The 17,817-nt window shown below is 39.5% G+C and overlaps 1 protein-coding gene across 1 annotated transcript; it reads right to left on the bottom strand.

Annotated features, from left to right (window-relative positions):
- Nucleotides 1-76: 76 nt before the first annotated feature.
- LOC134656860 (xylulose kinase) lies at nucleotides 77-13,924 on the bottom strand. The gene is made up of 11 exons (XM_063512393.1): nucleotides 13,795-13,924; nucleotides 13,186-13,268; nucleotides 12,644-12,791; nucleotides 11,367-11,543; nucleotides 9,514-9,747; nucleotides 8,934-9,090; nucleotides 7,329-7,586; nucleotides 6,243-6,416; nucleotides 4,881-4,978; nucleotides 3,885-3,969; nucleotides 77-218 (listed from the first exon to the last, which is right to left on the bottom strand). Exons 1-11 carry the CDS (start codon nucleotides 13,849-13,851, stop codon nucleotides 103-105), a joined length of 1,587 nt encoding a protein of 528 aa, XP_063368463.1. The 5' UTR covers nucleotides 13,852-13,924; the 3' UTR covers nucleotides 77-102.
- Nucleotides 13,925-17,817: the final 3,893 nt, after the last annotated feature.

Genomic DNA, 17,817 nt, shown 5'->3' with positions numbered 1-17,817 from the left:
CAGCTTTGGTGTAGCATACTACATATAGTGTTATTTTACTTCGGCTGATTAACTCTTATGATTAACTAGCTTTGATATACGGTGTGAGGTGTAAGTAAGCGGTTACTGTAGTTTAGGAATGTCTTCGAGCATCTTGCGGTACCGGGCGAGCATGGGCGTGTAGATTTTCTCCGCATCGGGGTATGGAGTGGCTACCGGGGCTACCGTGGGTTCCGAACCTAAAATAACATGTTTTGAATTTTAGAATAGAATAGAATAGAATAGAATAGAAAAACGTTTATTGCAAAAACCATCTACATACAGCACCACACATATACATTTAAGAAAGAAGATCTTATACACTAAACAGTTAAAACTATTAGTAGCTTAAACTAACATGCAATAATAATCGTAGTTTTGATGCTGCTATAGAGGCTACAAATGGACACCACTCAGCATATGCTCTAACATAATATATATGCTATAGCGCTGGTCTTCCGTGGAGCCCAGGGCAAGAAGATAGCTCAGAACAGTAAAGGCAGTGTCAAAATGTGATTCAGTACCTAATTAATATTTAACACAAATTACAAACTTATACATGAAGACAAAGAAAAAGAAAAAGAAAAAAAAGTGAAATTTGATATGGAAGTGAGTGGGTTGGGAATATGTAAATATATATAGTCAGGCAAAGCATGTATTTAGTATAATAATATTAAATATAGTTGAGCATATATACATAAAAAAGGGAACTCGAATAAATAAAGAAATATAATATAAAATAGGTGAGTTGGTAGTTGTAAATAGGTTTACAGAAAAGGCAACGATCGACGGCTTTAACCAACAAAAAAAAAAAAAAAAAAAAAAAAAAATTATTTAGCTAAGCTGCATGGAACGCTAAGAACACGGCAGTTGCAAGCTGAAAAGATATTGTTTAAATTTAAGTTTAAAAGTATGTAATGTTTTTAAGTTACGTATTGGAGGGGGTATGTTGTTCCAGCATTTCGTGGCAGAATAGCGAAAACTGCCACGAAACGCTGCGCAACCGCCGCGTCTCGGACAGAGAAGTCGAATGGCATCTCTCATTGGGCGGGAGGAGAACGACAACTTGTTAAAAAGGTATTGGGGCTGTTGGAATTTTACTACACCGAAAAGTAGGGTCGCAAAATGCAACGAACGACGTGCTTCCATTTTCAACATCTTACCACTGTTAAGATAAGGGGTGACATGAGTACGTGGAGGGATGGGGAAACAGAAACGGGCACAAGCATTCTGGATGCGTTGAAGGAGTGCCTTCGAACGAGCCAGTAAGCAACCATTAATCACAGTGTCGACATAGTTGAGTTTGGATAATATTAAAGTGTCGCATAATTTTATTCTAAGGTCGACACTGAGATATTGACGAACCTGATATAGTACTTTCAATCTATAGTAGCAGTTTTTAGCGACATCGAGTACATTTTGTTCAAAACGCAAGCCCTCGTCTAAGAGTAGGCCGAGGTTACGGGCTGCAGAGACTCGTTCGAGGCGTTCCCTCCCGAGCATAACATTAATATCAAACCTGGTGACTTTGTCAACTTGGCCTTTAGTGCCAAGCACTAGAAACTTTGACTTGTTGGGGTTAAGGACTAAGTCACACTGTCCAGACCAAACGTCGATACGATCAAGATCCTGATTCAACAGCTCCACAGCAGTTTGTGTCTCCCGAGGATGGAACGTTTTATAAATTTGTAGGTCATCTGCATACATGTGATAGTGACAGTTCTTTATACAACTAGCAATGTCTGCCACGTACAAAATAAACAAAACGGGACCCAAAATCGACCCCTGAGGGACTCCGCAATTTACAGATACATTTAAAGAGTAATCTGTTAGTCCAGAATAATTACGAAGCCCAACTTTCTGCGAACGGCCAGAGAGATAGCTATCAAACCATTTTATGGTTCCGACGTCGAAACCATAGTAAGCAAGTTTAGACAGCAATAGTGAAATATTTATAGTGTCGAAGGCACGGGAAAAGTCTAGGAGGACTAGGATAGATGCCTCTCCTTTATCCTGCGCTGTTAGTATGTCATCGATCACGTCCAGGAGTGCCGTGGCTGTGCTGCGCCCTTTCCGAAATCCAGACTGCTTATTTGGTAATATGTTATTTGCTTCTAAAAAATCTGTTAATTGCCGACATACCACTTTTTCTAGAATTTTCGACACGAAACACAGAATGCTAATAGGCCTGAGGTCCTTTAAGTCAGTAGGTTGAGGTGTTTTGGGTATAGGCCTAACTATCGCCGATTTCCAGTCATCTGGAAAAACACCAGTGCAGATGGATTGGTTGATGATACTTGTGATGATAAATAGGGTTCTAGGCAAGGTAAGTTCAACCATATCCAACGTGATGTTGTCAGTGCCTACTGCATTGCTTGAAAAGGATTTAATGATCCTCAAAACAGTGCTTTCATCTACTGGTTTTAACATGAACTTCGCAGAACCAAATCTATGGAACTCATAATACATTAAACTGGTTAGGGTGACACCTCTTCTAGTAGGTAAATTAAGAAAGTGGCTGTTAATCTGATCTGGATTATTAAAGTTAGGAGGCAATTCATTACGCTTTTTAAAATCGGCTATGTTACTTTTGATATTTTGCCACAGAACTTTGGGATTATTTTGATTGCTTGTAATATATGTCTGATAAAAGGCTGATTTTTCGGTAAAAATAGCTGCGTTAACTATGTTTTTTAAATCCTTATAATATTTTTTATGAGGGTCAAGCCCAGTTCGGCGAAATCTTGCGTGCGCTACATCACGGAGCCGCATCATCTCCCTGACCGTGGGTGTGATCCAAGGATGAAGTTTCTTTTTTATTAGATTTTTTTTTTAACGGCGCGTGGAGTTCAAAAAGCTGTAAAGCTTTTACAGTACATATGGTGCTACTTTACCGCACTAGTGCGATAATAACACATTACGTAACTATACCGAAAACTTAAAGGGCCATATGTCTGTAAAACGTTGAACGATGCATGTGCGACTAAGTTCGTTTTTTTTTTAGCATTAGAAATAAGGTAAACAATCTTGATGTGTCTTTTAATTGAAAAACACATTTTAAAATTTACGGTAAATATGTAACAATTATGAATTTAATACGATCTTTTATAGTCTTTTGCTTTCATAAGTAAAAGTTATTGATTTTTAAAAAGTGTTTTTCAATTAAAAGACATGTCAAAATCGCTTACCTTCTTTCAAGTTCTTTCTAATGCTAAAAAAACGAACTATAGTGTCGATTTAATTTATCGCCACTCCTATTTTTCGCACTAGTATCGTAATGTATTATGTACAATTTTAATGATCCTAACGGTATTGGGAAACTAGGCGTATTTCTAAAATCACTTCCAATTTTATTTAACACCTTAAGAGCCAACAGGAGTGGTCATTTCTCCATACAAACGTACTCGACTGTTTCCTCCGTGGGTTTTGAAGCTAGAGCAATGATTTTTTCAACACAGATTAATATTGTCAATATCTGTGTCGGACCGTTTTGCTTTTTTTTGATATTTTTGTTTTTTAAGGCGCTAGAGCCCTTCAAAAATGGCCAAAATGGCCTAATTGACTATGCCGCAATGAGAGGCGTGCTATTCAAAACTGACATCAATTAGTCAAAAAAGCAAAACGGTCCGACACAGATAATGTCATAATCACTTAGATTTCCAAATTTGGTTACGATTGGTTAAGTTTTGGAGGAGGAAACAGTCGAGTACGAAACCTCGATTTTTGATATCTTTACGCAGGATTTTTCGCCTTGTCCTTATCGCACTAGTTTTAGGAGCCGCTTCCGTTAGCGAGACGGGTATATTTACCTAAAATACTTAAATCTTAGCTCCTGTTGGCTCTTAAAATCAAATTGGATTACGTACCAGGAAGAGAGACTCCCGTGTTAGCGCTCCAGACTTCGGCGGCGCGAGTAGCGGCTCCCAGGAGAGCGGCATTCGCGTGCTGCTTCTAAAACACGCAACATTCTATACAGGGTGCTTTATTTAACACATACAGTGCCGAAAACCCGACAATCGGGTATTTTTATGAATTCGTTCCCAGGCCAGACGACCCGATAGATTTATATGACGACTTTTTGCGGCCTGGCGCGGATGTCTTGTTTGGCTGGGTGGCAATGAATGTGTTAAATGGAAATAGGGGTAGCGAGGGTAAACCTGATACTGTGACTTAGTACGATTAGGACCACTAATGCAAGCGACGACGTTTAAAGTCGTATAACGTTGGATACCTAATGAAATAGCTCAACGTTTCGTCAGGGGGGCGAAACTTATCCTTTCGGGCATTCTCGGCTCTGTTCGGAGAAGAAGATGACAAGGCCAATTTTTTTTTAATGTTTAGAGTTTGGACAGGGGGGTGTCACTCCGCAGTTTAGGTACATTTGGCCGGCGCGCCCATCGGACAGGCGTATGGCAGTGGGATGCCGCTCGGCGTGCACGATAGCCGTGTCACGCGGCGCTCGCGCAAAATTGAAAATACATAATGGCTTCGAAACTTACTTCCGTGAGAATCAAACATACTATCTCCGGATAAAAAATGTATGTTTACATAATCAACGTTTGTAATTCCTACATATTTATCTTAAAAATAATAAATCAGTGGGTATAGGTATAAAAACTTGTCAAGTGATAACCCCGTGCCGACACTCACACCTCGGTCATAAAACTGCGGCGCGCAAAGGAGATTCACGGTTCGTGCGCGGTTATAAGTTTCAGTTTTGCTTGCAGGCGGCGATATAGGTGTAATTTTATACCTAAATCTGACTTTTGTGAAGGAGTGAATTTTCTGTACGGTAGTACTATTAGTTATTCTGTGGTTTGGAGTAACCAGTTTAAACAATTTCTCCAGTTACTGTTGAATACCTGAACATAGACGGGCGTGTTGAACACGTCGGCGAAAATTTGTAGCAGCTCCTTGTTTACACTAGCACCTCCCGTGGCGATCAAACGGGAGTTCTCGTCTGAAATAAACGATTTTATAAAAGCAAGGTAATCGAATTTAAACTGTTGTGAGACATACTAACATTGAATAATTTTACGGTCGGAAAGGAGACCTAGGCTCTCCGAAACATGTCGCGCGAGTGACTTAAAACAAGTGAGTTCAAAGCAATGTAACTTTGAAATAATGACATTATTAGCTATTTATAGTGTAGGGATTGGAATGAATAGTAATAAGTATATTTTTTTCATAAAATTGTTAGGTAGCGCCCAAGCCAGGCGGTGGTGGATGCCAAGTGAATGTCAGCTGTCGCTCCGTTGGTGGATTGACAAACGAGAGGCTAGTCAGCGTACCTAGTATATTTTCTTTTTTTTTACTTCTGACATATGTAAGTACAGTCAGCAGCAATAGTCGCTAAGCGGTCGAAGTGTTCAAAATGGTCTTGACACGACTTTATTGTTAAGAGAATAAGAGCGCGTCAAGGTAATTTTGAACACCTCGCCCGCTTAGCAACTTCTGCTGCTGACTGTATGTCAGCCTAATACAACGACTAAGGGTCGGTTGCACCAAACTATCTCTTCATTAAAGAGTTCGCTAAATTTTATTGTATGGAGAGTTTCATAATAAATCGCCGCGGCGCGCCGGGTGACGTTGGTCAGTCTGTCAAGTGCGGATGGTGCAACTGGCACCACAGAATAAGTAATAGTATTATCATACAGAACGGCTGAAGCGCTGGTGGCCTAGCGGTAAGAGCGTGCGACTTGCAATCCGCAGGTCGAGGGTTCGAACCCCGGCTCGTACCAATGAGTCTTTCGGAACTTATGTACGAAATATCATTTGATATTTACCAGTCGCTTTTCGGTGAAGGAAAACATCGTGAGGAAACCGGACCAATCCCAATACGGGCCTAGTTTACCCTCTGGGTTGGAAGGTCAGATGGCAGTCGCTTTCGTAAAAACTAGTGCCCACGCCAATTACTGGGATTAGTTGCCAAGCGGACCCCAGGCTCCCATGAGCCGTGGCAAAATACCGGGACAACGCGAGGAAGATGATGATTATCATACAGAACGGCCACACACCGCCCCGCCCCGACTCGCATTACCTCGCCCCGTGACATGAATCTGCCGGACTTCTGGCGTACTCTCAGTGAAGCAACTTACCCACACATACACAATGACGTGCACAATAAACGTGCCGTGCACACATATAAACGCAAATTATTTTTGATGTATGGCGTGTCCGCTCTGTGCTGGCATTAAGAAATAAAATAATGTAATGAAACTGACCTAAATGGAAGCCCATATCCTCGGCATGAGCTCGCCGCGCTAACGCCTGTCCCTCGAGCAGAGCGCGCGCCTCGAACTGCGGCGCCGGGGCCGACACCGCGCGCCCGGCACTTTCCACCAGCCAACGGCCCGGGGCGCAGCGCGGGACGATCTCTGCCGTGTCGTAGTAGATACCTGGAAGGAAAAACATAGTTGACGTTATTTGCTTATTTGTAAAATGCTTTCTGATTTGGACCTTACATCCAACTTTTAATCCGGTTCAAATCCTGGCTCGTACCCGTGAGTTTTCTGAACTTATGCACGGGATATAATTTGATATTTAACAATTTCCCACACAGCTTTGGTGAAGGAAAATATCGTGAGGAAATCTGCATATATCTGCGAAGAAATTCAAAGTTGAGAGTGGGGTACAGTGAATCACTTTTTTGTAAGATTTAACTCTTATTATACCTAATAAGAGTAGGGAAGCTCGGAAATAAGGTTTAAATTGGAGAAAGATCCAATGTTACCCATGTGTGCCATGTTTCAGTAAAATGTCATTCAATAGAAATTGCTAACTATGTAAACAAACCGCCATACTAAAATTGACACTGAATGTCAAATTACTAGTAAGTTTTGTTTACATAGTTCGCAAGTTCTATTGAATGACACTTTAGCTCTCAAAATGTCATTGAAGGTGTCCCAGCTAGCTCCAGCCAGCCTACCCCTATAATTCTGCCTAGTGAGTGACCCGTTGGCAAGACATAGTAAGGTCATGAAACAAAACAGTATAACACTTACCCATATATCCGCTGCTGGCCTGGTGGCCAGGAGTGCGACTTGAAATCCGGAGGTCGCGGGTTCAATCAAACCCCGGCTTTTGTACGAAATATCATTTGATAATTACCAGTCGCTTTTCGGCGAGGAAAACATCGTGAGGAAACCGGACTAATCCCAGTAAGGGCCTAGTTTCCTCTCTGGGTTGGAGGGTCAGATGGCAGTCGCTTTCGGCTTTCGTAAAGGCTAGTGACCACGCCAATTCCTGGGATTACTTGCCAAGTAGGAGCCGTGTCAAAATGCCGGGACAACGCGAGGAAGATGACTTACCCATATACCCCATATTTCCTCTAACCGTAGCTCTCAGAAGGTCATTGAAAGCGTCCCAACTAGATCCAGCCAGCCTATCCCTATGATTCTGCCTAGTGAGTGACCCATTGGCGAAACACAGTAAGGCCATGTAAGGGGCCTCGGCTGGCCCCACAAGGACGTGTCCCGCGGGAGGGGCCTGCGCTTGGTCGAGGCCGAGGAGGATTGTGTCTGATGTGCCGAGGCTGAGGCCTACCCAGCCAGGCCGGAGGCGGAGACCTGCGAAAAAAAAAGATTAACTATGGACCATTTTGGCAAATTAGTTTTTTAGTAGTCGGATTTCGGTGAAGGAATAGGCTACATGACTAATTTTTTTTTATGGTATCAATCGATCGGGTTTGTTTTTAGGATCAAATGTCTATATGGGACCCATTGCATTAAAGTAACACAAAAGTCAGAAATTGTAGTCAAAGTCCGACAGTCGCACTTCACTCGCGAAACGGCCAGAGGCCGTGACGTCATCGCCCATCTTGTAGTATGGACAAAACAAGAAAATTGCGTTTTTGTCGGTGAAATATTGCGTTTATGTATATAGTTGCTATACAATATTTTTTTGGATGAAATGTAAGGAATCGAATGGTACCCTTACTTTTATCGTTTTTGGAAGTTAAAAAAAAACTTAAATTTTGAAACTTTCAGGTCCTGTAATTTTGTAATTTTTCAATATTTTATTTTAATATCCACATTATTGTGATAAATTGCTCGTTTGCTATCTATTTTACTAGATTTTGTTATAAAATTCAACATGTGTCATCATCCCTATTAATTGTGAGGGAACCAAAGTAATTCTTTTAAAGCCTAGTTATTTTGTGGGTTGGTCAAACGGCAGGCACTTTCGTAAAAAAAGATTGCCACTAGTTTTAGGGATTAGGTTGCCGAGCAGACCACTCTCCATAGTTCCTTTGAAAGACATGTATTTAGTTTGATACTTCTATGAAACTTATTGTATGCGAATATAACTTTTATTTTGATATGTTTAAAGTATAATTTACAACAACAATGTCAACAAAGATAGGTTATCAATCGTCTAATTTATCCAGATCGCTGGTGGTTGTATTTGCTAAATGATTACATCATCTGATCGTCGTTATCTTATCTAAGACGCATTATTATGCCTGCTCCTTATCCATTACTCGAGATAGCACTGAATTACTTTATAACGGGTTAGATTATAATACAAACGGCAGGTTTGGGTTATCTTATTAAAATAGACTTCCTTGAACACGTGCAAATTAAGAAATAAAACATTAAAACAATTGTGTTTTTCGTCATTTCCGTTCAGACGACGTTGCCATTTTCGATTTTCTAGCGAATGTTTTGCAAATACAGTGTCGAAATATATTTTCATCTGTGTTGTTAGATTCAAATTAATACAATACTTATTAGCTTTTATAAGGCAGAGGAAATAATGTAATTATGAACTTTATTTCAAAGTGATAGGGTTAAATTTGTCAAATTTCTAAATTCAGGTTAAGTATGGCGTGATAGTAGGTACCTAGCAAGCTCATCGAGGTTTAGTACCGACACCACACACAAATTTTTAGTTAATTTATTGACAAATCTCACCCGCGAGAGCGGAGTTGTTGTCGCCCGTGAACGCGACCACTTGGCAGTCGGGTTTGAACCCGTATCGCTCCACGAAGTACGGCGCGATGGTGCCTAGCACGCTCGCCGTGGGTACTGGAGTACCCAGTTTGTCTGCTAGTGTTTCATCGCCGCAGGCCTAAAAAAGAAATATAGTCATATGTATTTACTGTATTTCATATAAATTATTTTACACCATGCATGAAATAAAGCACCAGAAGATTAATAGAGAAAAGTAGACAGCAGTTATTTTTAGACACAATTTCTATTTTAAAACTCATATAAAACTATAAATAGTAGGTAATTTGATTGTGACGTCACATGCTAGTGTTTCATATAAATTCCATAGTAGCAAAATCGTTTTGACAGTTCGAAAAAAGAAACTGATTTGACTAGTAGTCAAATACCTATCCTATTATTGAGCAATTTTACACAAATTGACCTAGTTTCTCCATGTACTCAATCAAGCTTGCATTACTCACATGTATTGCACCATGTGCTCAATAGAGATAAATACTAAGATATCTTAAATAAAATCCATATTTGAGCAACAAAAGCTTACCTTAAGGCACTCTTCACTCCAGCTCTTGCTATGGACATCAAGCAGATTCATCCCGGAGCCATCAGACAGGTCAATCTCAGCTATCCGTCCCAGGAACAAGCTACAAGCGAATGAAGACACTAGGGATATTCTCGAAGCCGCCTGGTATACCCTGGGCTTCGTGCGGAACATTTTACGGATCTGAGAGCCTGTGAAACGCTCGTAGGCGGTGGAACCTGTGATTTTGGCGAGCACCTGCAATGGAAAAAGAGATTTTTTGTTTGGCAATAGAATAGTTTTTAGAATGTAGGCATACATATACCTACATCATTTGGAAATCCTCGTTGGGGTAAGATGTAATGTAAGATCATGGTTAAAATGGTGCTAAAACATTCTAAATGTGATAAGCAGGGATCGGATATTCGGATCGATATTTACCTAAACTTGGCAAAATTCCGGAAATTGTTGGGAAAATATGGAGTCGGCTTCTTTTTTATTATAAGTTTAATAAATATGCTCCGGGACTCCGGGATCGCACGAAATGACATAAGATGGTACAAATTTACCTACATGTTTAGTTTATGGCTATTTTTGACAATTTTTGTAAGGAAATATGTTGTTATATAGATCTAACAAGAACAGTGTATGTAGTGTAGCCGCAGCGTGAATTGGCAAAATAATGTAAGCATTTCTCTATACATATCTTACATAACTATTTACTACTTATTATAGTAGATTCAAGGGTTCTGTAATATAAGAGAATAATAAAACATTTTTTTTGTATAACACATATATGTGACGTTTTCAAGCAAAAGGTACAATTTTGTCAGTTGTACATAAGGTTCACGTCTAGTTAAATCTTGATGGTATTCGTGACACTATGATTTACTCTCAACACCCCACTTAATCTCTAAGATAAAGCCCACGTACATACCTAAAGTACACGTGGTGACGAATTTTCTTTGTATTGCCCGTCTTTTTTTACCTGCTATGCGTAAGACAATGGCGGTAGGAGAGATAGCGGAAGGGAAAAAATTTGAGACCACGGGCATAATGTCGTCCTTGAAACGTCGAAGGAAAACAATTTCTAAAGTACTCGTAGTTTTAAAAGTACTAGTACTCACGACAAGTTCCGTTAAACTAAGTTATGATAATGATATTTCGCTAGTTGAATAAATCTCAGGTACATTGAATTTAATATTTCTCCATAGTAAATTACATTAAATACATAATAAATAAGCGTATTAAAATGTTCAAATATGAGTTTAGATTGCCTTGTTACATAGTTAACAAATCCCGGGAAATTTATTACGAAAATAAAGTTGAGTCCGTCTCCATACCGTTCACGCCGCCAAAGTTTAGGTAAATATCAATCCGAATATCCGATCCCTGGTGATAAGTACAATTTAATCGTCTTTTATTTACGTTTCGTATTAGACATCTGAATTGCTGACGTTGCTTATCGCAAATCCGATTACTTCGCGCCAAGTCAAACAATGTGAAATTTAGCTTAAGTCTGTTACTGTGCATCACATTACAACAGTTTTTATTGTTTTTTTTTCGTTTCTGCTTATACTCATATTATCTTTTTTAATGTAAATTATTATATCGCGATATTATAGCCGAAATTCGGGAGAGCACATGTATTTGCGTACCTGACATATCCAAACTGGTTTTGTTGGGGTACCCCACAGAATTACCCTCATATTTCAATACACTACATAAATTATTTTTTTATTTCTTTATCAGTGGCTGACTGTCATATGCAATGGTGAGGTAAGGCCAAGGCTCACCTACCATTTGGTTATTGGTGTCACAAAAATTTATTTAAAAAAAATGGATATGTTACAGCTGTAGAGGTACAATAATCTTACCTCTGAACCTCCAACAGCCTCCTCTAGTGCTCTGCAGTCTACTGCAGTACTGGAATCCATCCAGACCGGTGAGTCAGCCACAAAGGCAGTGGCTAGTTGCGTGTGCAGGAACTCATCGGAAGACAGTTTCGAGAGACGGGCTTCACCATCTTTGGACCACCATACTGAGCCATGTTGCTGCAAGGTTTCATATAATGATTTCAAGATTCAAGGGACAATCTAACACAGTTCAACCTAGCCCCAAACTATTTTCCTCATATTTTTCATTACACTGGAATATAGTCTAGAATTTTTAAATTATATTTATAAATGCTGTCTTTGTTTGGTTCCAGTTAAGATAAGATAAGATAAGAATTGCCTTTATTGACCAAAAAAAATAAAATTCATTACATTACATTTAAATTGATTCACATTTCATTTAACATTTTTGTTAAGTAATTTTAATAAATATATTTTTAATGTTATTGTTTTTTTTATTACTTATTTAGTCTGCCTTCTTCGCATAGGCATTGGTTCCAGTTAAATAATTTAAAATACAATTAAAAAGACATACATACAGTCAGTCATACTTACAAACTAAACTAACTAAACATTGCTGCCGCTCTAGAATTTGCCTTTAAGGATATTTAGCCTGTGTTCTCAGTGCCTATAGGTGTATGAAACACTGGGGATAAGGTCAAGTCAAGCATGATGATTAGTGCATCCAAAGCGTAAATATGCACATTTTCTGGAAAGTATAACCTTATGCAATTTACCACAGACATCTTTGACATACCACTCTGTGAATGCAACTGCCTTAATATTTGAAAAGAGTTCAATTCATTTCAATTCCATGGAAACAATTATCCAAGCCTCCTAAGGCCCAGCCAACATACAAATGAAAAATTCTAAATTTGCCACTGAAATTTGAACCTATAGGTACCTAGGTATAGGTTCAAATTTCAGTGGCAAAATTACCAGTGACAAAATCAACTCTAGAGTTGATTTTGTGTTGTTTGAAAACTGAACGAAACAAAACAAATGCAACTCTTGAATGGAATATGATTTAAATTTCATCAAACTGATTAAGTAGTATAGGTAGGATCTTGAGCCTTAGGAGCATACATCAATATTTTGTGATGAGGAAATAATGTACTACCCTGCTAAGCCGAAAAGCGCGAAAACTTATACTTTAGTTTCTATAGCTGAGAATTCCATTTTCAAAATCATTTGTTTTTGAGATAGCACTACTTAGCTTAGGAGGGCAGTGTAGTGAGTGTAGTTAAGTTAAATCAAACCTGTGCAGCACCAGACAGTGCTTCAACAGTGGAGAAGTCTACTCCGGCAACTATGAGCCTGTCCATCACCATGTCAAGGGCCTTGACCCATAATAGTGGTGGTGCCGTCACCTCACCCTGCTCCCCTCGCCGCACCCCACCGGCAGTCCTGAAATGGAAAATGTTCTTTATATTAAAACTATAATTTTAGGAATAGATACATACCTACTATACCTAGGTATTCTACTTCCGGATTTCCTCTTTTTGGTGTTACTTACATACTTAAAAAAACTATTACATGATTCCTTCTAGTCCCAGAGTGCCTACCGCGAACCACGTTTGTCGTGTTGCCTCCCTGTCACACTTACGTACAAATTTACAAGTGCGACAGAGAGCCAACATATCTAACGTGGTTCGCGGTAGGCCCTCAGTTATAGGCAACTGGAAATACCTTATATATTAGAACTTGATTTTTTTTAAGATTTCGCATGAAATTGAGTGTGCACTATTACATTAGTAGAACTTACAGATAACAAAATAACTGCAGATTTCTGTACACAAACCTGAACTCTGGAAGATCAACATCAAATTCAACATCGGCCTCTTGCAATATTCCATACTCCTCATCTATTACTAGTGCCTTGAGCTGCAACAAATATTTAAGAGTTTAAACAAGTTACTAAAACTGTTTACAAGAATGTAATGTGAAGTATGACTTCATTCCAAGCTAAAAGTTTGTAAACAAGAATGGTATTTGAAAAATTGACGATATTATCTAATATTTATCTCTTTATGTACGTCAACTGCAATGGTAAAGTGCCTACAAATATCAATTGGTCAATCAGTTAATGAATAAAGCACAGAGGCATCAGAGGCTATCTCTTTAAGTTCAATGTCAAACTATATACTTGCTGTTTTCGTTGCTATGATAAAACTTTGAACAATAATTTTGTTCAGGCTTAAATAATTCATACTACCGCAAATACGCACCTTATTAGCATTTCAACAAATCACTTTCACGCAATCACTAATTATAAAAAGAATTCTCAATAAGCACTAAGTTATATCTGCGCGCGCTTAAATCATTATTGTAACAAAACTTTTGCGAAAAGAAAACAAATGAAGTCACTACTGAAACACAGCCATTAATCATGTTTTTTTTTACAACTCACCCTCTGTGTACTAAAATCAAAACCCAAAAAAGTTTTCTTCCGTGTGACTTCGGTCATTTTTTGACAGCCAAAGTGAACTATACTACCTAGGTGCGTTCGGGAGCGGGTGTGTTCACCACTTCGCACCGCTCTCGTGACTGAATGCGGCGGCTAATAAAATAAAATATTCGTCACAATATAGCGCGGTTTCACGCTATCACATTTTATTGCTCCAACTCCAAGCTAAGAATTCCTTAATAAATCTCGTAAAGTTTGATTGACATAATTTTGATAAGGAATGCATCGTAATCGTGTCGCGCGTTAATATAGTAACACATGATTCACATGAACTACAATAAACTGCCTATTAAAGACTAATACCTAATAATTAACTCTAGAGCAAAAACTACTAATTTTATTAAAAGAAAATAATAGGTCTGAGCCGTGAGGCGAGAGCTTTTTTTTAAAATTATTAACTGTTTGGCGTAGGAAGGGCCAGATCTAGGGTAGAGCGAGTGGAGCGGCCGCTCTAGGCGCCGGATGATAAGGGGGGCGCCAAAATGGCTAATGGCTCCTCTACACGATGGGCCAGCGCCGGCCACTCCAATAAGGGACGCATTTATGCGTTAGAGGGAGCAAGTGATATTGCTATCTCATTCTACCGCATGGCTGCGTCCCTTGGAGTGGCTGGCGTTGGCCCATCGTGTAGAGGAGCCATAACGAGAAAAAAAAGCCCAAAAGACTTGGGCTTGGGCGACGCTATGATTGGTCGAATTTATATGTTTTGTCCCTCACGGAGGCACGCGTAGACCACTTCTATAGGATGCTACCTTCTATGGGTTCCCTAGTTAGCATAGGGGTGACCGGATTGAAAAGGTTAGGAACCACTGTGATAGATAATTCAGAACGGAGCTACCTACACAGCGCTAGAGAAGGAGTCAAGCCGATCTGAAATATGCTGGTTGCCCAGTTGCCGACAGTTCGAGTCGCTCTGCGTTGGATTCGGTCCAGAGGATATGAAATTATTAAGTACATATTTCATGCATCCTTGCACAGTCCTTATGCATAATAAAGACGAACTTTACGATTATAGGATGTGAACTAAAACCTAACAATACAGAACCTAGATCTGTCTATAAATGGGTGTGAAGGTAGTGGTCAGGTGTGTCGTAATTTCCGTGCTGCCTAAATAGGTTATACTCGTAGGTAGCGGGGCGGGCAAGTTCAGTGACCTATTAAAAGATGGTTGATGTAAATTTTACTGCTTATCAATTTTTTTAAGGTTTAAAACCTTTTAATCTGTCGCTGAACCTAGACATATAGGTACATAATAAACATAAAACGAACTCAAAAATAAATCAACTTTTTAATTTACTACTTAAATTTAAAAACGTAAAAGAGTGTAGGTACCTCTTACCTACTCGTAGTAAATACGAGTACCTAGGTAAGTAGGTATAAATATGAAGAGGGAAAAATAAAATGTAAGCTTGGGACGCAAAAAGTACTTAATTAAAACTAAATGAATACGAAACGCACGTCGGTGTACTTGTGATTACGTCGTGATACTGAGGGCCTACCGCGAACCACGTTCGACGTATTGCCTCTCTGTCGCTCTTGTAAATTCGCCCGTAAGTGTGACAGGGAGGCAACACGTCGAACGTGGTTCGCGGTAGGCCCTCTGATACCTACTCCAAATTCCACGTTCGTTATAAAATAACGGTACCTACAGTATCAAAGAGAATAAAGAATGAACGTCCATCCGTATGCGACTTATGCGCTCACAACAACAACAATCACATCATACCATACCTAATTTATTTTTTAAGCGAGCGTGAAGCGCGAGCGAAGCGTCTCTGTTTCAGCTTGGACATAAATTGGCTCTAAGGCACAGTCGACTTCAAATATTTATGTTTACACTTGTGCACCTTGTTCCTTTGTAATAAGGCGAAAAATTGTACAGATCGCATTTCTCGGCTGATTCTTGTGAAATGCGGTAAGTAAGCATTTTTGGTCGATTAAAAAAAATACCGATGTAGTGTAGGTACTTATACATTTATTCAATTGTATGACTTACTCGTATTAAGCTATACAAAGACAGACTCGCCAGTCGCAAGGTCTACGACAGCTCACAGAGTCACTAGGTAGATATACTTAGGTAGGTGAGAGAGGTGAGTCACATGAACTAAATATAGCCCACAGCGGCCACAGCCATAGCGTAGCCTATGTATGTGTCATTCATATTACCTAACACTGCCTACTAAAACTTTGGAAGCAACTCAAGCAACAATTTGTGTCGGGAGCTATAAAATATGGTATCTTTCATATTTTAGCATTACCTATAAACAAATAAAAAGTGGCTGTTAAAACCTGGAAAGCCACTACCTACCTATGTCGATAGCTACGTATATGATTAGGCGAGAAAAGGGTCCAAACAAATATCTATTTCCTAGGTAATAAGGTAAACGTACTGATGCTCGTCGCGGTCCCATCCCAGTACATGTCATCTTGAAACTTAATTCATTGCCAATAGAGGTGACATCAGGGTGTCATCTATTGGGCATAAGCATGTCGAGCACTAGTACGTTTACCTTACCTACTCTTAGTACTTTACCCTTTTATTTAAATTTATAAAAACAAAAGAGGACGAAAATACAACTTTGCTATTACTATTTTGTAGGCGCTTATTAATATGACATTTTTCTTGCATGGACTGGACTGGACTCCCTAAACATAAGTATTCTGAGCCTAGTTGGAGTTCTGAGAACTTCATGTACAAAATATAGATGATATTTAAGGAAATCATCGTCAGGTAGCCGGACTATAATCCCTAACTAATCCCATATTTTTCCCTGGGATCGAAGGTCAGATTCAGATACCAGTCGCTTGCAGGCCGAAACTATAGTGCTTGCGGCTCGCTCAGGTTGCTAATGGCCTCTACAAACGTAAGTGATAATCATATGCGATTTGCACGCATTTGATCGATCTATTGAATTCGTTGCTCTTACTTTGTCAGTATTATCTAAAATTGTATGCTTATTGTTGCAAGGTCTGTAGAAGCCTTAAGCGGATTTCATGGGAAGATTTGGTTGCCGTGGCAACCTGGACAAACGCTAGGAATATCTTAGTGTCAAATTGTGTTGTAATACGGTGGCAGAGTAACAACTACACGGTGTGTGTATAACGGTCGCGGTGTCTAATCACTCGGAAGCACACTCCCTGTCACTGATATAGCTCGCACAGACCAACACAGTGTCGTCACTTTTAAACGGGAGTTCTCAGTTCGGCGCGCCCTTAGCAAGTCCGTCGATAGCGGGGGTGTAATGGAACGCAAGTTGATATGAATGGAATATGGAAAAAATTGTTACGAAATTTGGTGGTTGCCTTATATCGTATTTGGCCGCTGTTATTCTCATGTATAGGGTGACAGTTCAGTATGAAAAAAACAGTTCCAGTAAATTTCCGCAACATGGCGCGTGATCATATTTATATTCCGGTCGGGCTTTTAGCCGAAGTGCGTCGTGCTTCGGAGGTGGCAAAATGCCGAATCCGAATTACACGATCCGCAGAGGATTCAATGGAGCCACGCTGTTTTGTCACTATAGTGTTTTTTAAGTTGTAAGTTTATGAAATGTATTGTATGTTAATCTGTAAGGTAAGTATGTACTATTTATTATGGCCCTTTTGTTAGGCAAAAAACGTACACTTGCTTATAACTTATCTGACAATAAATGTTTTTTTTTAAGGAGTTGGCGATGAAAATGGCCCGCTGTTGAATGTTCTGCGCGTGTATCGGCAGGGAAAGTCGCTCATTACGTCCGGGACGGTAATCGCGCCTTTGACACTAAAATAGAGGCGTTTTTACCTGCCTACGGAAAGGTCGCAGGCCTAAACATGCTAGCTGCCTAACGTACCTACTTATTTGAGCTAGGGCATGTCTGAAGTATGAATTATAACATCTAGGCAAAACTAGGGCATTCATGCACCTGAAGTTGTGGCACGTCAGAAATATCTATAGATAAGCCGAATCCTATAAACTGAAATAAA

The sequence above is a fragment of the Cydia amplana genome, chromosome 2, assembly GCF_948474715.1.
Source record: "Cydia amplana chromosome 2, ilCydAmpl1.1, whole genome shotgun sequence".
Classification (NCBI taxonomy): domain Eukaryota; kingdom Metazoa; phylum Arthropoda; class Insecta; order Lepidoptera; family Tortricidae; genus Cydia; species Cydia amplana.
Note: the sequence above shows the minus strand (reverse complement) of the source record. Positions and strands in the feature narration are given on the sequence as shown.

Bases quoted from the DNA above. Each gene is read 5' to 3' on its own strand.
- LOC134656860 (XM_063512393.1), bottom strand. From the start codon at position 13,851: ATGACCGAAGTCACACGGAAGAAAACTTTTTTGGGTTTTGATTTTAGT. The intron at 11,544-12,643 runs GTTTGATTTAAC...GAAACCTTGCAG, and splicing joins CACTGTCTGGTGCTGCACAG to CAACATGGCTCAGTATGGTG. The intron at 6,417-7,328 runs GTAAGTCATCTT...TTTTCCTTCCAG, and splicing joins AGGAAATATGGGGTATATGG to GTATCTACTACGACACGGCA.